The sequence below is a fragment of the Pseudophryne corroboree genome, chromosome 7, assembly GCF_028390025.1.
Source record: "Pseudophryne corroboree isolate aPseCor3 chromosome 7, aPseCor3.hap2, whole genome shotgun sequence".
In the NCBI taxonomy this organism is placed as follows: Eukaryota; Metazoa; Chordata; class Amphibia; order Anura; family Myobatrachidae; genus Pseudophryne; species Pseudophryne corroboree.
The window spans coordinates 188,304,172-188,329,672 of record NC_086450.1 but is presented as its reverse complement, the minus strand read 5'-3'; the positions used below and the strand labels follow the sequence as shown (position 1 = coordinate 188,329,672).

The following is a 25,501-nucleotide window of genomic DNA, read 5'->3' as shown; positions in this document are numbered from 1 at the left end:
CGATAGACCGACCCCAAATAATTCCTCTCCTTTATACAGCAATACTTCCATATGCCGTTTGGAATCCGCATCACCTGACCACTGTCGCGTCCATAAACTTCTTCTGGCAGATATGGACATCGCACTTACTCTCGATGCCAGAGTGCAAATATCCCTCTGAGCATCTCGCATATAAAGAAAAGCATCCTTTAATTGCTCTATAGTCAATAAAATACTGTCCCTATCCAGGGTATCAATATTTTCAGTCAGGGAATCCGACCACACCACCCCAGCACTGCACATCCAGGCTGAGGCTATTGCTGGTCGCAGTATAACACCAGTATGTGTGTATATACTCTTCAGGTTAGTTTCCAGCCTCCTATCAGCTGGATCCTTGAGGGCGGCCGTATCAGGAGACGGTAACGCCACTTGTTTTGATAAGCGTGTGAGCGCCTTATCCACCCTAGGGGGTGTTTCCCAGCGCGCCCTAACCTCTGGTGGGAAAGGGTATAATGCCAATAACTTCTTTGAAATTAGCAGTTTTCTATCGGGGTTAACCCACGCTTCATCACACACGTCATTCAATTCCTCTGATTCTGGAAAAGCTACAGGTAGTTTTTTCACACCCCACATAATACCCCCCTTTGAGGTACCTGCAGTATCAGAGATATGCAAAGCCTCCTTCATTGCCGTGATCATATAACGTGTGGCCCTATTGGAAAATACGTTTCTTTCTTCACCGTCGACACTAGATTCATCTGTGTCGGTACCTGTGTCGACTGACTGAGGTAAGGGACGTTTTACAGCCCCTGACGGTGCCTGAGACGCCTGGACAGGTACTAACTGGTTTTCCGGCCGTCTCATGTCGTCAACTGACTTTTGCAGCGTGCTAACATTATCACGTAATTCCATAATTAAAGCCATCCATTCCGGTGTCGACTCCCTAGGGGGTGACATCACCATTACCGGCAATTGCTCCGCCTCCACACCAACATCGTCCTCATACATGTCGACACACACGTACCGACACACAGCAGACACACAGGGAATGCTCTTATCGAAGACAGGACCCCACTAGCCCTTTGGGGAGACAGAGGGAGAGTTTGCCAGCACACACCAAAGCGCTATAAAAATGTATATAAACAACCCTAAAAGGTGTTGTTTCTGTTATATGCGCTTAATATATAAAAATATCGCCAAAATATGCCCCCCTTCTCTGTTTTACCCTGTTTCTGTAGTGCAGTGCAGGGGAGAGTCCTGGGAGCCTTCCTCACAGCGGAGCTGAGCAGGAAAATGGCGCTGTGTGCTGAGGAGAATAGGCCCCGCCCCCTAAAACGGCGGGCTCTTCTCCCGGAGTTTGCGATATATGGCAGGGGTTAAATACATCCATATAGCCTCAAGGGCTATATGTGATGTATTTTAGCCATAGAAAAAGGTATTATACATTGCTGCCCAGGGCGCCCCCCCCAGCGCCCTGCACCCTCAGTGACCGCTGGTGTGAAGTGTGCCGACAACAATGGCGCACAGCTGCAGTGCTGTGCGCTACCTTATGAAGACTGAAAGTCTTCTGCCGCCTGTTTCCGGACCTCTTCAACTTCGGCATCTGCAAGGGGGGTCGGCGGCACGGCTCCGGGACCGGACTCCATGGCTGGGCCTGTGTTCGATCCCTCTGGAGCTAATGGTGTCCAGTAGCCTAAGAAGTAAATCCATCCTGCACGCAGGTGAGTTCACTTCTCTCCCCTAAGTCCCTCGTAGCAGTGAGCCTGTTGCCAGCAGGACTCACTGAAAATAAGAAACCTAAAAAACTTTTTCTAAGCAGCTCTTTATGAGAGCCACCTAGATTGCACCCTGCTCGGACGGGCACAAAAACCTAACTGAGGCTTGGAGGAGGGTCATAGGGGGAGGGGCCAGTACACACCATGTGATCCTAAAAGCTTGCTTTTTGTGCCCTGTCTCCTGCGGAGCCGCTATTCCCCATGGTCCTGACGGAGTCCCCAGCATCCACTAGGACGTTAGAGAAATAAATAATAAAACATATGATTAAAATAAAGGACTCTGTCCTGGGCCTCAGAACTTGCTGGTAGTTGAACACCAAACCTAATATGTGTTAGTTTTCTTGCATGCATAAGCCAGCTGTTAATGGCTATAAGGGGTTAGTGCATAATGAGCTCAAACTGCAATTTGAGAGAGAGGAGGCTGGTTAGTATTTGATGGAGCCTGTTGATACTTCACCAGTAAGAGCTGATAGACGGAGTGTTCAGTGATGTGGCTAGATATCATATGAGCCAAACCTACGTCTGTCTCATGTCCATGTAGCTTGCTTGATCCACTCACTGGTTTAGTGGCCGACCGCTCAGCGGCGGTTCCCTTTGGCAGGGCCTGTTGTAGAAGGTGCAGTGTGCTGTCAGCTAGCACTGGGCCAGGGACAGAGACAGGGAGTCCAACGTGCAAGTCCTGGGTAGCAGGGGACGCTGTGATGCCGCGTACCCACATACGTCGGCGATGCCGACAGTGAACCCCATAGGTGTTTATGACAGAACACTCACGACTGTCGACACAAGTGAACTAAAGTGGGTATAACCGACAGGGAGCACACAGAAAATACACACAAGTATGATTTTATACTCATCTCTGAATCAACTAGTGTTATATATGTCCAAATAACACTAAAAGACTGTGCCCCCCCCTTTGGCGGGGACAGAGAGAAAATGGCGCTGATTCCAGTGGGTGTGAGGGCTAAGCCCCGCCCCCTCGGCGCGCTCTAGCCCCATTATCTTATATATGCAGGCCGGGGATCGTATATAGTGTAAACACACTATATACCACCTGAAAATGCTGTTTAGGGAGCCCCCCCCTCGCCCTGCACCCAAGTAAATCGTTGGTGTGTGGGAGCACTGGCGCGCCGCTATGAACTGGCGGGGTATCGCATGCGGCGCCCGGGGCCCATAGCTTCAGTAACTGCTGCCCAGGGCGCTCCCCCCCAGCGCCCTGCACCCTATGAGTACCACTGGCGTGTGGGAGGACGGAGCGCAGCGCGACCGCTGCTATGAAACTGGCGGGGGTATCGTACGCGGCGCCCGGGGCCCGTAGCATTCTTTTGCCAGTTAAAACTTGACCTCAGTAACTGCTGCCCAGGTCTGCTCCCCCCCAGCGCCCTGCACCCTGTGAGTGCCATTGGTGTGTGGGAGCACGGAGCGCTGTACCTCTGTTACAGAAGTCTTCTGCCGTCTGACTTCTTCTGTACTTCTCATACTCACCCGGCTTCTTTCTTCTGGCTTCTGTGAGGGGGGTGACGGCGCGGCTCCGGGAACAAGCAGCTAGGCGCACCAAGTGATCGAACCCTCTGGAGCTAATGGTGTCCAGTAGCCTAAGAAGCAGAGCCCTTGAAATAAGAAGAAGTAGGTCTGACTTCTCTCCCCTCAGTCCCACAATGCAGGGAGCCTGTAGCCAGCAGGTCTCCCTGAAAATAAAAAACCTAACAAAGTATTTTCAGAGAAACTCAGTAGAGCTCCCCTAGTGTGTGTCCATTCACTCCTGGACACAAAGTCTAACTGAGGTCTGGAGAAGGGGCATAGAGGGAGGAGCCAGTTCACACTCAGTTAAAGTCTTTATAGTGTGCCCAAGCTCCTGCGGATCCGTCTATACCCCATGGTCCTTTTGGAGTCCCCAGCATCCTCTAGGACGTAAGAGAAAGTCTTTAGAGAAACTCTGTAGAGCTCCCCTAGTGTGTGTCCAGTCACTCCTGGGCACAGAATTTAACTGAGGTCTGGAGGAGGGGCATAGAGGGAGGAGCCAGTTCACACCCATTCAAAGTCTTATAGTGTGCCCATGTCTCCTGTGGATCCCGTCTATACCCCATGGTCCTTATGGAGTCCCCAGCATCCTCTAGGACGTATGAGAAAAAACAAAATGGCTGCCACTGAAATTTTTATGTCACATTGCAGCCCCAACCTATACAGTGCAGTGGTAACCCCAGCGCCACTGCCTATAAGCCCCTAACAATAAGCTGTCCGCCGAGAAAAGGTCTTACCGCTTCTACTGTGCTGCCCTTAGTTTACCTCAGCGGCTCCCACGCTATCAGTGCTCTGTTCCAGACGCACGTCTATCCCCCCAGTGCGCCTGCCTGTGTCTGTGGTTTCCCCCACTGGCAGACCGCTGCTGTAGCGCCCTCCATCTGGCTGCCTGTATGGCCCTGCCGCCGGATCCCCAGTGAACTCCGCTCCTCCCTTCCGTGACTAATTACCGTTGGCCGCAGGGAGGATAACACATGCGCTGCTAGATATCTGCCAGGGCTGTAATTACTCACTGCTCTTTACCTCAGATCCTCTGTGTGAGATGCAGATCCCTTCTACCGGGATCTTTGTATCACTGAAACTGTTGGAAACAGCTTTGGAAGCCTTCACCCTCCTTTCTGCTAGGTTGGATCGGCCCACGGAAATAATATTATAGAAAAAAGTCTTCTTATGGAGCAAGAGCTCCTGTTCTGTGCTGCAACCTCCAGCACAATTTTTCAAACTGGAGGGATTGGGGGCGTGAAGGGAAAGGAGCCAGCTGTGCATAATTTAATTTTTTTATTACATTGTGCTACCTCCGGTCTGCATCCTTCACACCCCCAGCTGTCTAAGATCTCCAGTGTCCCCTAGTGGATGAAAGAGAAAACAAATTTATTCCAGTTTGGAATAAGGCTGTAACATAACAAAATGTGGAGAAAGTGAAGCGCTGTGAATATTTTCCAGATGCACTGTACATCAAGGACGACCTAAATGCAGAACATACAACCGATAGCTCTAATGCCAACACTTTGCTATTAGAAACTCTACAGATACTGTGACAATGTAGCGAGAAAATCTAAATATACATATCAAAAAAGTAAGATAACAAACCAAAAACCCCTCCTAATCCGTAAAATCAAACCCAATCATTGCACACCTTATACCCAAACAACCAGTCACACTACCTAAACAAAACCCAAGCCACTGTCCCCATAAATACAAGGAAGGACAAGAAATAGTAAAACACAAAACAAAAAAACAGACACACATTAAATAAGTTGGTGGGAGATATATATCCAATGACCCTAATGACTTCCACATTAATAATTATGTAAGGTGAATAGCCAAGAAAAGAACAAGATAACATGCTATCCAAGGCAGTTAACAGTTGTCTAACAATCCAAGAGCACCCAAGCAAGCCCTAAAAAAGCAATAAGGAGCATAACTGAGCAGTTTGCAAAGATGAGAGGTGTGCACAGCGCCATTTCATGTGCCACAAAACAGACAGCTCTAGCCAGGAGAACAAAGAAGTAGGTAACATACCCTCCAACTGTACCTTTTTAGCAGGTACAGTACCTTTTTTTATGGTCTGTTCCGATTTTTGGCTCTCCAAACTTCCATTGAAAGTATTGGAAAAGGGGCGTGGCCACGCCCCATTTACCCACGGCCACACCCTCTTTCCTAATTTGTACCAATTTTTGTGTGTAAAATGTTGGAGGGTATGAGGTAGTGGCCTGTCAGTGCACAACCCTAACTCCCACCATGATAAAATAAATAAGGTTAACCAGTACAAATAAGGTAGACTATTTCAAATATAGGGGTATATGCAATTGCGATCGAATTCCGGCTGGAATTCTACCGTTTTTGGATTCAACAGTCGAAACCCTCCCGCCGGGACCCGAATTCGGCATATTCAATAAATAACGGATTCGACAGTCCCGCTGTCAAAAAACGGACCAATTGACGAATAGTGGGCGGCCTGAATTCGACTTCATGGATGGCACAAAAGTGTTCAAAAAATCCTGAAAAAAAATGTGTGGGGTCCCCCCTCCTAAGAATAACCAGCATCGGGCTCTTTGAGCCGGTCCTGGTTGTAAAAATACGGGGGGGGGGAAATGACAGGGGTTCCCCCGTATTTTAACAACCAGCACCGGGCTCTCCGTCCGGTCCTGGTGCCAAAAATACGGGGGACAAAAGACGTAGGGGTCCCCCGTATTTTTCACACCAGCACCGGGCTCCACTAGCCAGAGAGATAATGCCACAGCCGGGGGACACTTTTATATTGGTCCCTGCAGCCGTGGCATTAAATCCCCAACTAGTCACCCCTGGCCGGGGTACCCTGGAGGAGTGGGGACCCCTTAAATCAAGGGGTCCCCCCCCTCCAGCCACATAAGGGCCAGGGGTGAAGAAACTGAAAAACATGCACTGATCTCTCCATATTATTGTAGATAGTAAAAAAAAAAAAATTATATTCTTTTAAAAAAAACGATTAAATAATACTTGTGGCTCCTAAATAGACAATAGATAATCCCTTCAAATATAAATAGATATGCTATTAGCAATAAAAAAAGCACCAAAAAAACCCATGTTTTTAAAAATTTTATTAGATCACGACAGAAAAATGAGGCGGAATGAAATTGACGAAATGACTGTCGAAAAGCACTGTTGTCGAATCGACATTCTTCAATTGAATATACTTTTGTCGAAAAGCAGCATTTTAACATTGCAGACAGGTCGAATTGAAAAAAATGTCGAATTGCCAAAAGTCAAAAATGAAACGGCAGGTTTTTTGTCGAAAAGTACTGTATTGCATTGTCGAATCAAATTCGACAGGTTTTTTGTGTCGAAAAAAAAATTTGACCGCAATTGCATATACCCCATAGTATGTATAGATAAGAGGTAAACACAAGGCCATCCTCAATTACCACCAAACAAACAACTTCAACCAGAGCAACTACAAAAGGATAGAAAAAGACAGAGGCTGACCAGCACCACACTTGAGACATCCTACCTATCTCATACATATCATGACTGAGCAGGTATAAGAAATAACAGTCATGTATAGTCACCAGCCATGGAAAACAAGGGATGAGTCACTGTGCCAGTCGCTTCTGGCGAGGTGCAAATCGATACAGCCTGGGTGAAGCTGCATGCATAATATCAAATACCTTGGCTCACCCCTTGTAAACCAGCCTCAGCCAGAAGGGGAACATCATGGTATAGAGAAGCTGAAGTATCCTCAACCTCTATTTAAAGTAGTAGAAACTGTGCCCGTCTCTTCTGCACAGCCATAAAAGTTTCCGAAAACACAGAAATCAATTGGTTGTGAATCGGTAAAGGGCCTTTTGTGTGGGCGGGATGAAGGATAGTGTCTCTGTCTCTACAATAGAGCATTGTTTTCTGTGAAGGAGTGAATTTAAGTTCCTGGCAGCAAATCTATGAAGGGGATTTGATTGGCCCTCTCTATAGCAAAATGATCAGGAAACACCCCACAGCCATAGATCTTGATCAACCAGTTCCCTAGGAAAACATGAAGTTTCATGCTTTCTACCTTTCTGAGCAGACTAGCAAAACAATATTAATAAATATATAATCTGAGGGGGCTCCAGAGATATCACTCTACCGGGCCCCAAGTTTTCTGTTTCCGGCCCTGTGCTCAGGCCAAGAGATAAAGGAGAAATATGTGAAAATCAGGATACTGCAGAAAGCAGGCGTGTGACATTGACTTCCAGTGGCTTGAAAAGCATGCCATCAGGAAAGTTCTGCGCAGCCACGAGTAGCAGAAAGGACACTTGCAGGGCAGAGAAGAGCTCATCCGGGGCCAGATCGCTCACTTGTATAGTAATGGAGTAGGCGGTTTTCTGCCGGACTGTCAGAGAAAATAAGAGTCCAGGCAGTTCCCATAATGGGCAGTCCATGGGGGGTAATTCAGACCTGATCGCAGCAGCAGATTTGTTAGCAGTTGGGCAAAGCCATGTGCACTGCAGGGAGGGCAGATATAACATGTGCAGAGAAAATTAGATTTGGGTGGGTTATTTTCTTTCTGCCCAGGGTAAATACTGGCTGCTTTATTTTTACACTGCAATTTAGATTTCAGTTTGAATATACCCCACTCAAATCTAACTCTCTCTGCACATGTTATATCTGCCTCCCCCTGCAGTGCTCATGGTTTTGCCCAACTGCTAACAAATTTGCTGCTGCGATTAGATCTTAATTACCCCCCTTGTCCCCTGCACATAAGGCCCAAAGAAGGTTGAGTGCAATAGAGCCCGGTCTCACAATTCTGAAAAAAGGCTTGCATGGGAAAGTGGGTAATAAGCAACAGCAAGAGGCAAGCAGGTTTATATAAAAAAAAATGCAAAAAACACACTGTAATAGAACTAATGATTAATTTTGAAGCTGGGGAGCTTATAAACTTGCATGCTACAGTATGCCATTCCTGGCAACAGTATCCGGACTCCACGTCGACACCACTTAGGGTGACACTCCGTAGGTCGACACCAGTTGGTCAACACCCCTTATGTCGACACGGACAATAGGTTGACATGAACAAGGTCGACATGAGTTTTTCACCTTTTTTTCTTCACTTTTTGAAGGTTTTCATACTGTACGATCCACGTGTACTGCGATTGGGAATAGTAACCTTGCCCGAAGCATGGTAAGCAAAGCGAGCCATGCAAGGGGACACGGTGCACTAATTTGGGTTCCGGGTCACTTTACGAAGAAAACGACACAAAAAACCCCCATAAAAACACTCATGATGACCTTTTCCCATGTCGACCTTGTTCATGTCGACCTACTGTCTGTGTCTACCTATTTCTGGTGGTGACCTAAGGTGTGTCGACCTAAGTGATATCGACCCTGAGCCCCAGTCCCCTGGCAACACCCCAATAAATATTATGTAAGTACTGAAGCAGGATTTCACTTTAGATGTAAAGACAGCCGGGGGTAAATTTATTAAGATGAGAGTTCTATTTAAGATGGGATGTTGCCTATAGCAACAATCAGATTCTACTTCTCAGTTATCGAGCACCTTCTAGAAGATAATACCTGGAAACTGATTGGTTGCTATGGGCAACATCCCATCTTAAATAGAACTCCCATCTTAGTAAATTTACCCGAACGTTTCCGGGACCTTGGGTACAAATTAATTTGATTTCAATTAAATCTTAAAGGAATCAATTATCTTTTAATATTTCTTCAGTTAACACTCCAATTTTTAAGAACGAATTAACAGTGCTAAGAGTATTGCTGCATAAACCGAACTGCATGCAAGTTTTAGTGGTCACAAATATTAGTGAAGCATTTCTAGAACAACGGATCTTGGGTTTGAAGTTTAATGACATTCTCTGTACAACACTGAAATATATGGGCATTGAATAAGCAAGGAGTAATAAATAACATTTCTGTACTTACCAATTGAATGGAGGAGTTAGGGTTCTGTCCCAGAAACGCACCACTGTCCAGCGGTCTCATGTGTACTGGCCCAAGCATTTTACTTTAGATTCTGAAGTTTAAAAAAAACGTAATGTAATGATAGGAATATATTTCTCCAACATTAATAATTGTCAAAGGAATGATGGTTTCTGTACAAATCAGTGTGAATCCTTCGTGAATACATAGGCTATGAAACCCCCTGCATCCACTGTGTGTAACTGATGGGTGCACTTCCTTTAACATTTCAGTGCTGTTATATGTTACTATGTACTTTTATGAACACAGCACGTACACGTGTTTTTTAGTTAAATGATCAATCTTTTAAAACATTTGGTCCACATACCATTTATGTTTATTTATATATAGAGTACCTTATTCCACAACAAAGTCACTCGGCTGATGTTTGGTCGAAATGGCTGGAAATTGCTTTCTTGGGTATCAGGCCAGAATATCCCATAAATTCTCAACTGGATTCAGATGTGGTGACAGTTGAGACATATGGATAATATCACAATCACGCTCATCTGCCCATGGGCGATCACATGATCACACTTTGATGGAATCTTTTTGATGAAACTGGTGGCTTACACCACAGAATAAAATCTAAAATAATAATAATCCAATAATGTGCGTTGTGGGTATGCTGTTAAGGCAGCACAGGGGGTGTGGCGATTGTAGTCACATCACCGCGACCACGCCCCCGCTATACAGTGCTGCTATTACAGTAACTGTACATCGTGGGTGGGACTACGATGATGTGATTCAACACGAATCGCATCATCGGGTCATCTCGGACCGCCCACTTGTTCTCTGTAAGTGGGCTGCCGAGGGGGGTCCAGGGGAGCTGTGGTGCTACAGGAGACTTGCCCACCTTTCTGGGGGAGCCAGGATTGGCACCCGATTTTCGGGAGCCTCCCGCACATTCTGCGACGATAGGCAAGTATGAGTGCATGTCTTATAGAAAATGCATAATAACGCAAAGTGAGATATGTATATTGTGTAGGACAAAATTGGGTGTATATAAAAAAGGAGTATATTTTTTATATAGGGCTAACACAGTAAAATGCTGTACTGAGTAGCTTCCTACACTCCACAGAAAACACCCAGAATGCTCCTCAGCAACATCTGCCGCACATCTGTGGTCAGCAGACAGCGCATGTGTAGAAAAGCCCCAGCGCCCAAAGTAGAAGTGAAATGTTTGCTCCTTTTGAAGCACCTGTCCCTGCATGTGATGTTTAGTACATTCGGACAAGTGCATACTGTAAACGCTGGTTTACGTACAGGACTAAAAGCAACACTTTAAAAAAAAAACATTTCATACACTTTAAATGAAGCCGCTGCGGCCGCTATACTTAATCCACAACCTACGTACTTATTACACCATTAGCGTACAGAGTCCCGTACCGTGTACGGACTTTGAGTACACACGCCGCGCTGACTGTACAAAGTACATGCACCGTGTACACACCCAAAGATACACCGTGAACCCTTAACAGCTATGCATGCGATAGTAATACACTTTAAACCTTAGCAGGGAAAGGAAGACACGACACCAGATTGTATTTAAACTACTGGGTTCCGACACCACAGCATATTATTACTGAAAGGGGGTTACAATCACAAAGCAATACAATACAAAAGAATAATGGCTACAGTCAATGGTACATACTTGTTTGGATTTCGCCGCGCTACCCAGTCTGGTCCTCGGTCATCTAGATAGATAACTTTGAGAGTCTTGTCAGACCAGGCCTGCAGCTGGCTCTTTTTATACAATCTTCCAAAACTTAACACAATGGATACTGTAATCTCTTTGTCCATTGGACACAGGGATTGTCATTTACAGTACAGGAGAGGTCATAGGTTGGTTTGAATAGGTGGGCAATGTCTGTTCAAGATGCACTTGTGGGTGGTCTCCTCTGGGTTCCCACCGCATACCTAATGTACAGTAAATACAGTTTATATCTATATTCTGTTCCTGCACATAACTATTCGCAGGAACGTGCGATCTTCTGCAAACCAACACCGGAATATTACCCATAAAATACCCTACAGCTGGATACCAAACACCACCTTATAACCTTGTTCTGTCCCCTACTATCCTGTAAAGGTGAATCCCTTTGTTCTGATACCATTTAAACTGTTGTAACTTGCTGGTGTGATGCGGGGAGACTATGTGTACATTGTGCCCTATTTGGATTAAATATGTAATGTGTTTTGATGGCTTTTTCATGCGTTCACAAACTCTACCGTAAATACCCAAACCACGCGCTAATGAGCAGGACCGCGGGAGTGACCATACGCAAATTGCGAATATGCGCACGCACAGCAGAACAAGTACACTCATGGAGGCCATCTGTGTGTAGTTTGTACGTGATGTGTGTACTGCAATATTTTTTAACTTTGACAATACCCTCCAACATGACCCGCCCCACTAGGTACAAAATGCTCTGTTCCTGGACATCCCTCTTAATTTATGATTTGCATCACCTGTGTTGAACTAGTTAAATGATAAGAAAGCCGTTTCTTCACAGGTGATTGCAATAATAAATTAAGAGGGAAGTCCAGAAATAGAGCATTTTGTACCTAGTGGGGCGGGTCATGTTGGAGGGTATGCAAGTGTTAATTTCTTTTTTCCGCAAATAGTGTAAAATAGGATTTTAATACCTACCGGTAAATCCTTTTCTCCTAGTCCGTAGAGGATGTTGGGGTCCACTTCAGTACCATGGGGTATAGACGATTCCGCAGGAGCCATGGGCACTTTAAGACTTTTCAAGGGTGTGAACTGTCTCCTCCCTCTATGCCTCTCCTCCAGACTTCAGTATAGGAACTGTGCCCAGGGAGACGGACTTTTCAAGGAAAGGATTTACTTTTAAACTAATGGTGAGATTCATACCAGCTCACACCTCAACCATGCCGCACAACATGGCATTCAACTTAACACATACCAACGGGTATGAACAATTGCAGCAACATGCTGAAAATAATCGTAACACAACACTCGTGTAACAACAACTAACAACTGCAGGTAAAGTACGCACTGGGTCGGGTGCCCAGCATCCTCTACGGACTAGGAGAAAAGGATTTACCGGTAGGTATTAAAATCCTATTTTCTCATACGTCCTAGAGGATGCTGGGGTCCACTTCAGTACCATGGGGTTATACCAAAGCTCCAGTACGGGCGGGAGAATGCGGATGACCCTGCAGCACCGATTGACCAAACTTGAGGTCCTAATCGGCCAAGGTGTCAAACTTGTAAAATTTAGCAAACGTGTTTGACCCTGACGAAGTAGCTGCTCGGCAAAGTTGTAAAGCTGAGACCCCCCGGGCATCTGCCCAGGATGAGCCCACCTTTCTTGTAGAGTGGGCATTTACCGACTTCGGTATCGGCAATCCTGCCGTGGAATGATCGTGCTGAATCGTCCCTCTGATCCAGTGCACAATAGTCTGCTTAGAAGCAGGACCCCCAATCTTGTTGGGAGCATACAGGACAAACAGCCTCTGTTTTCCGTATCCGAGTTGTTCTCGTGACATAAATTTTCAAAGCTCTAACCACCTCAAGAGACTTTGACTCAGTGAAAGTGTCAGTAGCCACTGGCACCACAATAGGTTGGTTCATATGGAAAGACGAAACCACCTTTGGAAGAAATTGATGGCGAGTTCTCAACTCTGCCCTATCTTCATGGAAGATTAGGTAAGGGCTCTTGTGAGGCAAGGCCCCCAACTCAGACACCCGCCTTGCGGATGCCAATGCCAAAAGCATCACCACTTTCCAAGTGAGAAACTTCAATTCTATCTCCTGTAGAGGTTCAAACCAATCCGATTGAAGGAACGCAACACCACATTAAGGTCCCATGGTGCCACTGGAGGCACAAATGGAGGCTGGATGTGCAGCACGCCTTTCACGAATGTCTGATCTTCTGGAAGAGAGGCCAATTGTTTTTGAAAGAAAACTGATAAGGCTTAAATCTGGACCTTGATTGAACCCAATCTTAAGCCCGCATCCACACCAGCCTGCAAAAAATGGAGAAAACGTCCTAACTGAAACTCTTACGTAGGAGCTTTCTTGGATTTACACCAAGACACATCTTTTCTCCAAATATGGTGATAATGTTTAGACGTTACTCCTTTCCTGGCCTGAATAAGAGTGGGGATGACTTCCCTGGGAATACCCTTTCGGGCCAGGATCCGGCGCTCAACAGCCATGCAGTCAAACGTAGCCGCGGAAAGTCTTGATACACACACGGCCCCTGCTGCAGCAGGTCCTCGCGAGGAGGAAGAGGCCGAGGATCTTCTATAAGCAACTCCTGAAGATCTGGATACCAAGCCCTCCTTGGCCAGTCTGGGCAATGAGGATCGCTCGAACCCTTGTTCTTCTTAGGATTTTGAGAACTTATGGTATCAGTGGAAGTGGAGGGAAGACATATACCGAAACACCCACTGGGTCACCAGTGCATCCACTGCTATTGCTTGAGAGTCTCTCGACCTGGAACAATATCTCTGAAGTTTCTTGTTGAGACGAGATGCCATCATGTCTACTTGAGGAACTCCCCAGACCTGTCACGTCTGCGAAGACTTCTTGGTGGAGGCCCCATTCTCCTGGATGGAGATCGTGTCTGCTGAGGAAGTCGGCTTCCCAGTTGTCCACTCATGGAATGAAAATTGCCGACAGAGGTCTTGCATGCCTTTCTGCCCAGAGGAGGATCTTTGTCACCTCTGCCATTGCCGCTCTGCTTTTCGTTCCGCCCTGACGGTTTATGTACGCGACTGCTGTTACATTGTCCGACCGGATCTGCACGGGTTGATCTTGAAGAAGATGTACCGCTTGTAGAAGGCCATTGTAAATGGCTCTCAGTTCCAGAACGTTTATGTGAAGGCAGGTTTCCTGACTTGACCATTTTCCTTAGAAGCTTTCCCCCTGTGTGACTGCTCCCCAGCCTCGGAGACTTGCATCCGTGGTTACTAGGACCCAGTCCTGAATCCCGAACCTGCGTCCCTCTAGTAGGTGAGAACTGTGTAGCCACCACAGGAGCTAAATCCTGGCTTTTGAGGACAGGATTATCTTCCGGTGCATGTGTAGGTGGGATCCGGACCACTTGTCCAACAGGTCCCACTGGAATATTCTGGCATGGATTCGGCCAAACTGTATGGCCTCGTAGGCCGCCACCAACTTTCCCAACAACCGAATGCATTGGTGTATTGACACTCTTGTTGGCTTCAAAATCTGTTTGACCAGTCTCTGGATTTCCAGAGCCTTTTCTACTGGAAGAAATACTCTCTGAACTTCTATGTCCAGTATCATCCCCAGAAAGGACAATCTTGTTGTCGGTTCCAATTGTGACTTCGGAAAATTCATGATCCAACCATGTTGTTGGAGTACTGACAGGGAAAGTGCAATGTTCTGGACCAACCGTTCCCTCGATCTCGCTTTTATCAGGAGATCGTCCAGGTAAGGAATTATATTGACTCCTTGTTGTCGGAGGACCATCATCTCTGCCATCACCTTGGTGAATACCCTCGATGCCGTGGAGAGTCCGAACGGCAACGTCTGGAACTGGTAATGGCAATTCTGTATTGCGAATCTCAGATAAGCTTGGTGAGGAGGATAAATGGGAACATGCAAGTAAGCATCTTTTATGTCTACCGACACCATAAAGTCCCCTTCCTCCAGACTGGAAATCACTGCCCTCAGAGATTCCATATTGACCTTGAACCTTTTGAGGTAGAGATTCAGATTTTTCAGGTTTAAAATTGGTCTGACCGAGCCGTCCGGCTTCGGAATTACAAAAAGGCTTGAATAAAAACCTTCTCCTTGCTGTGACAAAGGTACCAGGACAATGACTTGATCCTGACATAATTTTTGAATTGCAGCTGTTACTACTTCTCTGTCTGGAAGAGAAGCTGGCAAGGTCGATTTGAAAAATCGGCATCGGGGTACGTCTTGAATCTCCAGTTTGTATCCATGGGACACTATTTGTAAGACCATGGGTCCAGGCCAGATTGAAGCCAGATTTGACTGAAAAGTTTCAGACATGCTCCCACCCGAGGGGACTCCTGCGAGGGAGCCCCAGCATCATGCTGCAGATTTGGCAGAAGCAGGTGTTGATTTCTGATCCTGCGATCCTGGAGACGCTGCGGATTTCTTTCCTCTTCCCCTTCCTTTACCCTTTTTGTATTTGTTGGGCCGAAAGGACTGCATGTGAGAGTGATGTGTCTTTTTTGCCGGTGCAGGAGCAGAAGGCAAGAATGCTGACTTACCTGCGGTAGCCGCAGAGACTAACGCATCCAGCCCAACTCCAAACAAGGCCTCACCTTTATACGGGAGAGCCTCCATATTTCTTTTGGAATCTGCATCAGCATTCCACTGGCGAATCCACAACGCCCTCCGAGCGGATAGTGCCATGGTAGCGGCTTTTGAACCTAAAAGCCCAATATCTTTCATGACTTTGAGCATGTATGCAGCTGCGTCTTTTATATGACCTAACGTTAGGAGTATTTCATCTCTATCTATCGTGTCAATTTCCGATGACAAGTTATCTGACCATTTCTCGATAGCCCTACTCACCCACGCGCAAGCAATGGTGGGCCTGAGCAGTGTACCTGTTACGCACACCAGTGCTAACAGGAGTATACCGGTGTATGAACAGAGAGGGAAGCGAAGCAAACGAACTCACAGACAGTATAACATAACATACACAGGAGGTGATGGAATAACTAATAAACACAAAGTGAACGGAGAAGCCCAAAGGCTCAGGAATTGGGTGTCTCCCTAGTGTCAGGAATGCTCAGATGGAATAGAGCGGACAATGAAGCGATGTGTAGTGATTTAACATGTGGAGCACCTGAAATGATGTTGCTAAGAGCAACAGGAAAAACCCCAAAGGGTTACCAACGGGTGTGGGAATAAACTCCTTGGTCAGAGATAGAAATATAGACACAAGGAGAGTATCCACAATCCTAACCCCCACTTGCAGGGCACAGGTTCAGCTTACTGCCACTAAACTGACACCTGGACGCCCTACAGTGAGGGAGGATTAAGCAAGCAGGTCTGAGAGTACAGCCGCAAACCTGCTGGGTTCACAGAATAGCCAAAGAACCCCAGCAGGTCAAACAACTGACTCCAGTCTTACTGCTAGGTCCGGATTGGCAGAATGAAGTACCGAATCCCAAGGCCTATTCGCAGTAAGCAACAAGTAAATACAAAGTCACACAGTACTAGCTAACTCTCTGGAACTGACTAACAAACAAAGATTCAGCAGCATTTGCCTAGCCTGAGAGGATGGTTTATATAGCAGGTGCTGTCCACGCCCCACTCAGACCTCACAGACTGAGCACAAAACCAGCGCCGGATTCCCTGCCGTGCACAGAGCCTGTAACCACTACACAGTAAAAACCCGGACCGGAGTATCAGCTGCGCTCAGGTTACTTCGCTAACACTTGCCTCCCGGTTGCCATGGAGACGTGGCAGCACAGAGCAGGAGATCCTAACAGTACCATTGGCCACGTAAATAGATTTTAACGTAGTCTCCAACTTGCGGTCTGCCGGCTCCTTCAGTGAAGCCGTCCCAGGTGCAGGGAGAATCACCTTTTTAGTTAACCTTGACAGGGCACTGTCTAATACAGGGGGTGACTCCCATCTTTTCCTGTCCTCAGCTGGGAAAGGATAAGCAGCCTGAATCCTTTTGGGAATCTGAAATTTCTTTTCAGGGTTTACCCAAACTCCCTCAAATGAGGGAGCTCATGAGAAGGAGGGAAAGTTACATTAATTTTCCTTTCTTTATCAAAATAAGCTTTCTTCTGAGGTACAGGAGGGCTTTCCGTAACTTCCAAAACTTCCTTTAAAACAAAAAATGTTGGTACAATCTCAGATTTGCGCAGTAAAACAGATAAAGCTGCCTTGACAAACTGTTCGGTTGGGGGAAACAACACCAATTCCCAATATGTGCAGAAGAAAAATGATGAACAAAGTATCACTGTGTTAGGGTCTCCTGCCCTGTGCTGCCACGTCGTCATGGCAACCGGGAGACAAGTGCTAGCGGAGTAACCTGAGCGCAGCTGATACTCCGGTTCGGGTCTTTTGCTGTGCAGTGGTTACAGGCTTTGTGCACGGCAGGGGATCCGGTGCTGGTTTTTGTGCTCACAGTCTGTGAGGTCTGAGTGGGGCGTGGACAGCACCTGCTATATAAACCCTCTTCTCAGGTTAAGCAGATGCTGCTGAATCTTTGTTGGTTAGTCAGTTCCTGAAAGTTAGCCAGTACTGTGTAGCTCTGTATTTGTTTGTTGCTTACTGCAAATAGGCCTTGGGATTTGGTACTACACTCTGCCAATCCAGACCTAGCAGTAAGACTGGAGTCAGTCGTTTAACTTGCTTGGGTTCTTTTGCTACTCTGTGAACTTAGCAAGTTTGCGGCTGTATTCTCAGACTTGCCTGCCAAAATCCTCTCACTGTGCAAGGTGTTCAGGTGTCAGTTTAGTGGCAGTAAGCTGAACCAGTACACTGCAAGTGAGGACTAGGATTGTGGAGACTCTCCTTGTGTCTATTATTCCATCTCTGACCAAGGAGTTTACTGCCACACCCGTTGGTAACCCTTTAGGGTTTTGCTGTTGCCCTTAGCAACGGCATTTCGGGTTCTCTACGTATTAAAACACAACATCTCGCTTCTTTCCATCTGAGCATTCCTAATACTAGGGAGACACCCAGTTTCTTAGCCTATGGGCTTCTCTGTTCACTTTGTGTTGATTTTGTTACCCTATCACCTTCTGTGTACGTAATGTCATATTCCCCAGTCTGTCTGTGAGTTCATTTGTTTTGCATCCCTCTCCGTTCAGACACCAGTACATTCCTGCAGGCACTGGTGTGCATAACATATTCAGCAGCCCAATACTCCTGTTGAAATTTTGTGGGAATATGGAGCATACCCCTCAAAATACTTTGCAACAGGTGGTCGATCTGGTGCAGGTCTTGACTCGACAATTTAATGATTTGTCCATTAAAATGCACACCTCCCAGGCCGCTGGCGGAGCTCCCGCAGCAGCAGCACCTTCAGGGGTTAAGGAGCCGAAAGTAAATCTCCCGGATCGTTTTTCTGGAGATCGCTCGCAGTTCTTTTGTTTCAAGGAGAGCTGCAAGCTATATTTCCAGCTTAGGCCTCAGTCTTCTGGGTCGGAGATTCAGCGGGTGGGCATAGTAATTTCCTTGCTACAAGGAGACCCACAGGTCTGGGCATATGGGTTGCAGCCTGACTGTCCGTCGCTTAAAAGTGTTGATGCTTTTTTTACGGCACTGGGCATGTTGTATGATGACCCTGACAAGACGGCCTCAGCCGAGGCTCAGATTTCGATCCTTAAGCAAGGGTGAAGGCCAGTTGAGGTTTACTGTACGGAGTTTCGGAGGTTGGCCCATGATACCCAGTGGAATGACCCAGCCCTGAGACACCAGTACCAAAGAGGTCTTTCTAACCAGATAAAAGACCAACTGGTACAATATCCCTTGCCTGATAGCTTGATCAGCTCATGCAGTTATCCATCCGGGTGGATAGACGGCTGAGAGAGCGTAGGCTTGAAAGGGAGACCGAGGTTTCCTTCTTTCCCAAGGGAACCTCAGACTCTGAGGAATTTTCAGAGGAGCCTATGCAGATTGGGGCTACCCGCCTCTCCTCGCGTGAGAAGACGCGGAGGAGACAGCAGGGGTTGTGTTTGTACTGTGGGAATAAAGGTCATGTGGTAGTATCATGCCCAGAAAAGCCGGAAAACTTCAGGGCCTGAGGGTGATGGGAAATATCCTGTCAGGCCAGAAGTCAGAATTTCCCAAGAAGACTTTTATCATTCCGGTGACCTTGAAGCTGCTCGGTCAAACTGTCAAGACTGAGGCCTTTGTGGACAGTGGGGCCGACGGGGTTTTTATGGACCGCCAATTCGCCCTGAAACACTCTGTCCCTTAGTACCCTTGGCATCGGAAATTGAGATCTGTGGGTTAAACGGGGAACCATTATCTCAGGGTAAAATTACCTCTTGCACTAGCCAGATTTCTTTGTTTATTGGAGCCACACACTCTGAAAAATTGTCCTTTTATGTGACTGTCTGTACTTTTGCCCCATTGGTGTTGGGGTTACCCTGGTTAAGGGCCCACAATCCTCAATTTGACTGGGTCTCTGGGGAGATTCTTAGTTGGGGTACAAATTGTTTCAGGAGTTGCTTGAGCCTTCCAGTCAGGCTTTCGCAGCTAAGTTTGCCAGGATTGCCAGGATGTTATGCAGATTTTGCGGACGTGTTCTCCAAAAAAGTTGCAGAGGTACTACCTCCCCATCGCCCCTATGACTGTGCCATTGATTTGTTGCCGAATGCTAAGCTTCCCAAGAGCAGGTTGTACTCCCTGTCACGTCCTGAGACTCAGGCTATGGCAGAGTACATTCAGGAGAACTTGGCTAAGGGATTTATCAGACCTTCACAGTCTCCAGTTGGGTCGGGGTTCTTCTTCGTGGGTAAAAAGGACGGTTCGTTGCGACCCTGCATCGACTTCAGGGACTTGAACCGTATCACGATTAAAAACTCATACCCACTGCCTCTCATTTCAGTCTTGTTTGACCAGCTTCGTACTGCCACCATTTTTTCTAAGATTGACCTACGCGGTGCGTACAATCTAATCCGAATAAGAGAGGGGGAAGAATGGAAGACTGCCTTTAATACCCACTCAGGGCATTATGAATATTTGGTGATGCCTTTTGGGCTCTGTAATGCCCCGGCAGTCTTCCAGGATTTCATGAACGATGTGCTCAGGGAATATTTGGATAGATTCTTAGTTGTATACTTAGATGACATCCTAATCTTCTCCCATTCCCTGGAGGAACATCGGAAGCATGTACGCTTAGTCCTCCAGAAACTCAAGAGACCACCGGCTTGGGCCGAAGCTGGAGAAGTGCGAATTTGAAGTTCAGCAAATCGCATTTCTAGCATATATTATCTCCCCGGAAGGTTTCCAAATGGAGGGTTCCAAGGTACAGGCAGTCCTGGATTGGGTGCAGCCCACTAGTTTGAAGGCGCTTCAGCGTTTCCTGGGCTTTGCGAATTTTTATAGACGATTTATCGCTGGATTTTCGTCTATAGTGGCGCCCTTGGTGGCACTCACTAAGAAAGGGGCGGATGTTGCTCACTGGTCTTGTGAGGCCAAAGCGGCTTTTGCCCGTCTCAAAAGGGCATTTGTCTCGGCCAAGGTGCTGCGACACCCAGATCCAGAGCGTCCTTTTGTGGTGGAGGTGGATGCCTCTGAGATGGGTATTGGGGCAGTGCTCTCTCAGATGGGAGTGTCTGATAATCGCCTTCATCCCTGTGCTTACTTTTCCCGTAAATTTTCGCCTGCCGAGATGAATTATGACGTGGGTAACCGGGAATTGTTGGCTATTAAGGATGCACTCGAGGAGTGGAGACACTGGCTTGAGGGGGCTAAGTTTGTGGTCTCAATTCTCACCGACCATAAGAATTTGGCATATTTAGAGTCAGCGAAGCGCCTCAATGCCAGGCAGGCACGATGGGCTTTGTTTTTTGCTCGCTTTAATTTTTTGATAACATATTGCCCTGGGTCAAAAAACATCAAGGCTGATGCGCTCTCGCGGAGTTTTGCTCCAATCCAGGAGACCACCGAGGAGCCATTGCCTATTGTGTCCCCATCATGTATTAAAGTGGGCATTACCCAGGACCTCTTGTCATTAGTCCTTAGAGCACAGGAGCAGGCTCCTCCAGACCTTCCGGTAGGTCTTTTGTTTGTGCCTCCTAGGTTAAGACAGCGAGTGTTCCTGGAATTCCATGCCAAGAAGTCGGCAGGTCACCCGGGTATTGCCAGAACTCGGGAGTTGCTATCTAGGGAGGTGTGGTGGCCCTCGGTGGCTAAGGATGTGGATCAGTGGGTTCGGGCATGTGACATCTGTGCCCGAAATAAGACTCCTAGAGGGGTTCCTGTTGGCCCATTACATCCACTCTCTGTTCCATCTAAGCCATGGACCCACATTTCAATGGATTTTGTGGTGGACTTGCCTAAATCCTCGGGGATGACAGCCATCTGGGTTGTCGTTGACAGGTTTTCGAAGATGGCGCACTTCGTTCCACTGGTTGGGCTGCCATCGGCCAGACGCCTGTCTGAATTATTTATGCTGCATGTTGTGCGCCTCCACGGGTTGCCACTTGATGTGGTCTCTGACCGCGGATCCCAGTTTGTGGCCAAATTCTGGAGGGCATTTTGTTCCGATCTCCAGATTTCTGTCAGCTTGTCGTCAGGCTACCATCCGCAGTCTAATGGGCAGACTGAAAGGGTGAACCAGTCCTTGGAGCAGTTCCTCAGGTGTTATGTCTCCAAGTGTCAGACTGACTGGGTTGCTCATCTGTCCATGGCGGAGTTTGCCTATAACAACGCGGCTCACTCTGCTACAGGGATCTCTCCCTTCCTTTGTGTGTATGGGCATCATCCTAAGGCCAATTCTTTTGACCCCCTGGACTCCACGCCTGGTGGTTCCTCTGTGGTTTCGGTCCTTAGGGGTATTTGGAGGAAAGTGAAGAAAGCCCTTGTGTCTGTGTCATTAGTGACCAAAAGGGTTTTTGATAAGCGGAGAAGACCCTGCAGCTTCAAATTAGGAGACTTCGTCTGGTTGTCTACCAAGAATTTGAAGTTGAGACAGCCATCTCATAAGTTAGGCCCCCGGTTCATCAGCCCTTATAAGATCACTAGGGTTATCAATCCGGTGGCATTTCAGTTAGATCTGCCCCGTTCTTTGGGTATCAATAAAACATTTCATTGTTCCCTTTCAAAACGGGCGATTAGTAATCCTTCTTCCAGTGGAAGACCTTCTCCTCTTCTGATACGTGGCCAGAGGGAGTTTGTTGTTGAAAGGATTCTTGACTCCAAGATGGTTCGGGGTCGGCTGTCATTTTTGGTGCACTGGAAGGGGTATGGCCCGGAGGAGCGGTCGTGGGTGCGCAGTTGTGATCTTCATGCCCCCAGACTGATACGCTCTTTCTTCTCGCAGTTCCCCGATAAACCCGGTGGTAGGGGTTCTTTGACCCCTCGTCAGAGGGGGGGTACTGTTAGGGTCTCCTGCCCTGTGCTGCCACGTCGTCATGGCAACCGGGAGACAAGTGCTAGCGGAGTAACCTGAGCGCAGCTGATACTCCGGTTCGGGTCTTTTGCTGTGCAGTGGTTACAGGCTTTGTGCACGGCAGGGGATCCGGTGCTGGTTTTTGTGCTCACAGTCTGTGAGGTCTGAGTGGGGCGTGGACAGCACCTGCTATATAAACCCTCTTCTCAGGTTAAGCAGATGCTGCTGAATCTTTGTTGGTTAGTCAGTTCCTGAAAGTTAGCCAGTACTGTGTAGCTTTGTATTTGTTTGTTGCTTACTGCAAATAGGCCTTGGGATTTGGTACTACACTCTGCCAATCCAGACCTAGCAGTAAGACTGGAGTCAGTCGTTTAACTTGCTGGGGTTCTTTTGCTACTCTGTGAACTTAGCAAGTTTGCGGCTGTATTCTCAGACTTGCCTGCCAAAATCCTTTCTCACTGTGCAAGGTGTTCAGGTGTCAGTTTAGTGGCAGTAAGCTGAACCAGTGCACTGCAAGTGAGGACTAGGATTGTGGAGACTCTCCTTGTGTCTATTATTCCATCTCTGACCAAGGAGTTTACTGCCACACCCGTTGGTAACCCTTTAGGGTTTTGCTGTTGCCCTTAGCAACGGCATTTCGGGTTCTCTACGTATTAAAACACAACATCTCGCTTCTTTCCATCTGAGCATTCCTAATACTAGGGAGACACCCAGTTTCTTAGCCTCTGGGCTTCTCTGTTCACTTTGTGTTGATTTTGTTACCCTATCATCTTCTGTGTACGTAATGTCATATTCCCCAGTCTGTCTGTGAGTTCATTTGTTTTGCATCCCTCTCCGTTCAGACACCAGTACTTTCCTGCAGGCACTGGTGTGCATAACACACTGGCGCTGGATCCGTATGGATGTAATGAGGGCCCTGGCATGGGCCAATAAAATATACAGTGATATTCACAATTAAAACAAAGGTGGTCAATGGATAATATGTAATTATTAGTGATGAGCGGATTCGGTTTTACTCGGTTCTCAAAACCGAATCTTATTGGCTATCCAAAACACGTGACATCAGTGAGCCAATAAGATTCGGTTTTGAGAACCGAGTAAAACCGAGTAAAACCGAATCCGCTCATCACTAGTAATTATAAACCCCCCACACAAATGGGGTAGCCCATGCATGGGCTAATGACCTTAGTATGAACAAAACAGGTATAAAGGTGCAAACAGACAGGTTTATTGATAAAAAAACACACAATTATAAAAGATTACTGGAAGTGCAATGTGGAATGGTAAAATCCATGAAGGTGACTTGTGCTTTAAAGAAAACAGAAAGAAGCTCTCACCATCTCCCTGTATTGCGGTGCGTCCTTTCCTCAGTCCAAGCAACGCGTTTCGGTTCAGCAGAACCTTTCTCAAGAAATAGATCCAATTCTTGAGAAAGGTTCTGCTGAACCGAAACGCGTTCCTTGGACTGATGAAAGGACGCATGTGGATGCATGGTGAACTAATGCTGATAAACTCTTTGCGGTGGTGCCAGGCTATTTCAGCCCAGGACCACACCAGCTTATTCATAAGCTAGCCCAACGCAATACAGGGAGATGGTGAGAGCTTCTTTCACAAGCTCCCTGCCTCAGACATGTCACACACGTTTACAACCACACCACAGACACTCCGGGACTTATAGGGGACAGACCCACAGTAAAATCTGTCAGAAGGACACAGATAGGATTTGCCAGCTCACAACCCAGCGCCAGTATACACAATGTCTGTGAAACACAAAATGCCCACTGACATGCTGCGCTTTTATAATGTTAATCACACAATTATATAGCACCAAATTCACTGTGGGCCCCCCTGTTTTGCACCCTGATACTTGTTCAGCAGTGGAGGAGGACCAGCGTTCTTCTCTGCAGACTGGAGGGAGAGAAAATGGCGCTGAGCAGTGTGCTGGCTGACTGAGGAGGAAGCCCCGCCCCCGCAATGGCGCGTTTCTCATCAGCATTTATGAGGTAATTTTTTATACTGGCGGGGGTAGGACTGTGCCTCAGCAACTTATGCCCCTTATTATGCCAGTTTCAATAGGTTACATGCTGCCCAGGGCGCCCCCCCCCCCCTCCTGTGCCCTGCAGTGCCTGTGTATGTGTGGGCAACATGGCGCGCTGCGCTCCCACCAGCCGCGTGGTACCTTTAGCCGTCACTTTGATTAAAGATCCTTTTTTCTAACACTCACCTGTCTTCTGACTTCTGGCTCTGCAAGGGGGGTGACGGCGGGCTGTGGGAGTGAGCACATAGCAGCAGCTAGCGTTCAGTACCCTTCAGGAGGTAATGGTGTCCTGTCAGCCAGAAGCAGAGCCATGAAACCAGAGGCGTCACTAGGGTTGGTGTCATCCGGTGTGGTAACTCATGGTGTCACCCCCCATGGACGTGTGTGTGTGTGTGTGTGTGTGTGTGTGTGTGTGTGTATATATATATACATACATACACACACACACACACACACACACACACACACACATCCGTACAGTGTAGCTGCCACTCAAATACAGAAGCATATATCCGGGGTGCCCTCCTTCAAGTATACATAGCGAATGGCCTGCAATGGTGGGAGACAAAATTCCACTGCCCCCGTATCACAAAACCAGGCGGCACTCCATGGATTTGGTGAAAGAAGTAAAAATGTATAAATGAAACAACATGAGGGTCCATGTTGTTTCATTTATAAATTTTTACTTCTTTCACCAAATCCGTGGAGTGACGCCTGGTTTTGGCCATTCGCTATAATATATATATATATATATATATATCCAATATATGATTGCACTCGCATCTTCCAATTGTCCATACGCTGGGGTGTCACCCCGGATACCGAGGCATCCAAATATAGAAAAAGCAAATCAGAGGGGGCACTCACCAGACTTCTTTGTATTTTAACAAATGTTCATTTATTGAAGATAATACTTTACATGATCATCAATTTCTCAATTCCTCAAGCGCTTTCGGCCCGAATCAGGGGCCTTCCTCAGGAGGTACTGTATAAAGATCACCACTTTCACCAATCGTGAACAATGAATCCAGGCATCCAGCAGCAACACTGGTTCTGCCTGACTGGCCCTAAATACCCCAATCACTTAAAAATAGCGCCAAAATCGACTGTGATGTCATTAGAGAGCGACACAAGTGTTCTCAACTATGTAAATACCTAGCCATATGGGGGAAATGAACACAACAAACCAAACTCAC

General features: G+C 47.1%; 1 protein-coding gene across 2 annotated transcripts in view; it reads right to left on the bottom strand.

Annotated features, from left to right (window-relative positions):
• The window catches only part of CFAP65 (cilia and flagella associated protein 65), a 377,223-nt gene that overhangs the window by 347,612 nt on the left and 4,110 nt on the right, over positions 1 to 25,501 (bottom strand). For both annotated transcript variants that reach the window (XM_063933883.1, XM_063933882.1), the window contains exon 2: positions 9,168 to 9,258. In XM_063933883.1, coding sequence (XP_063789953.1) covers positions 9,168 to 9,245 — 78 coding nt within the window. In that variant the 5' untranslated portion in view covers positions 9,246 to 9,258. The remainder of the gene's footprint in view (positions 1 to 9,167; positions 9,259 to 25,501) is intronic.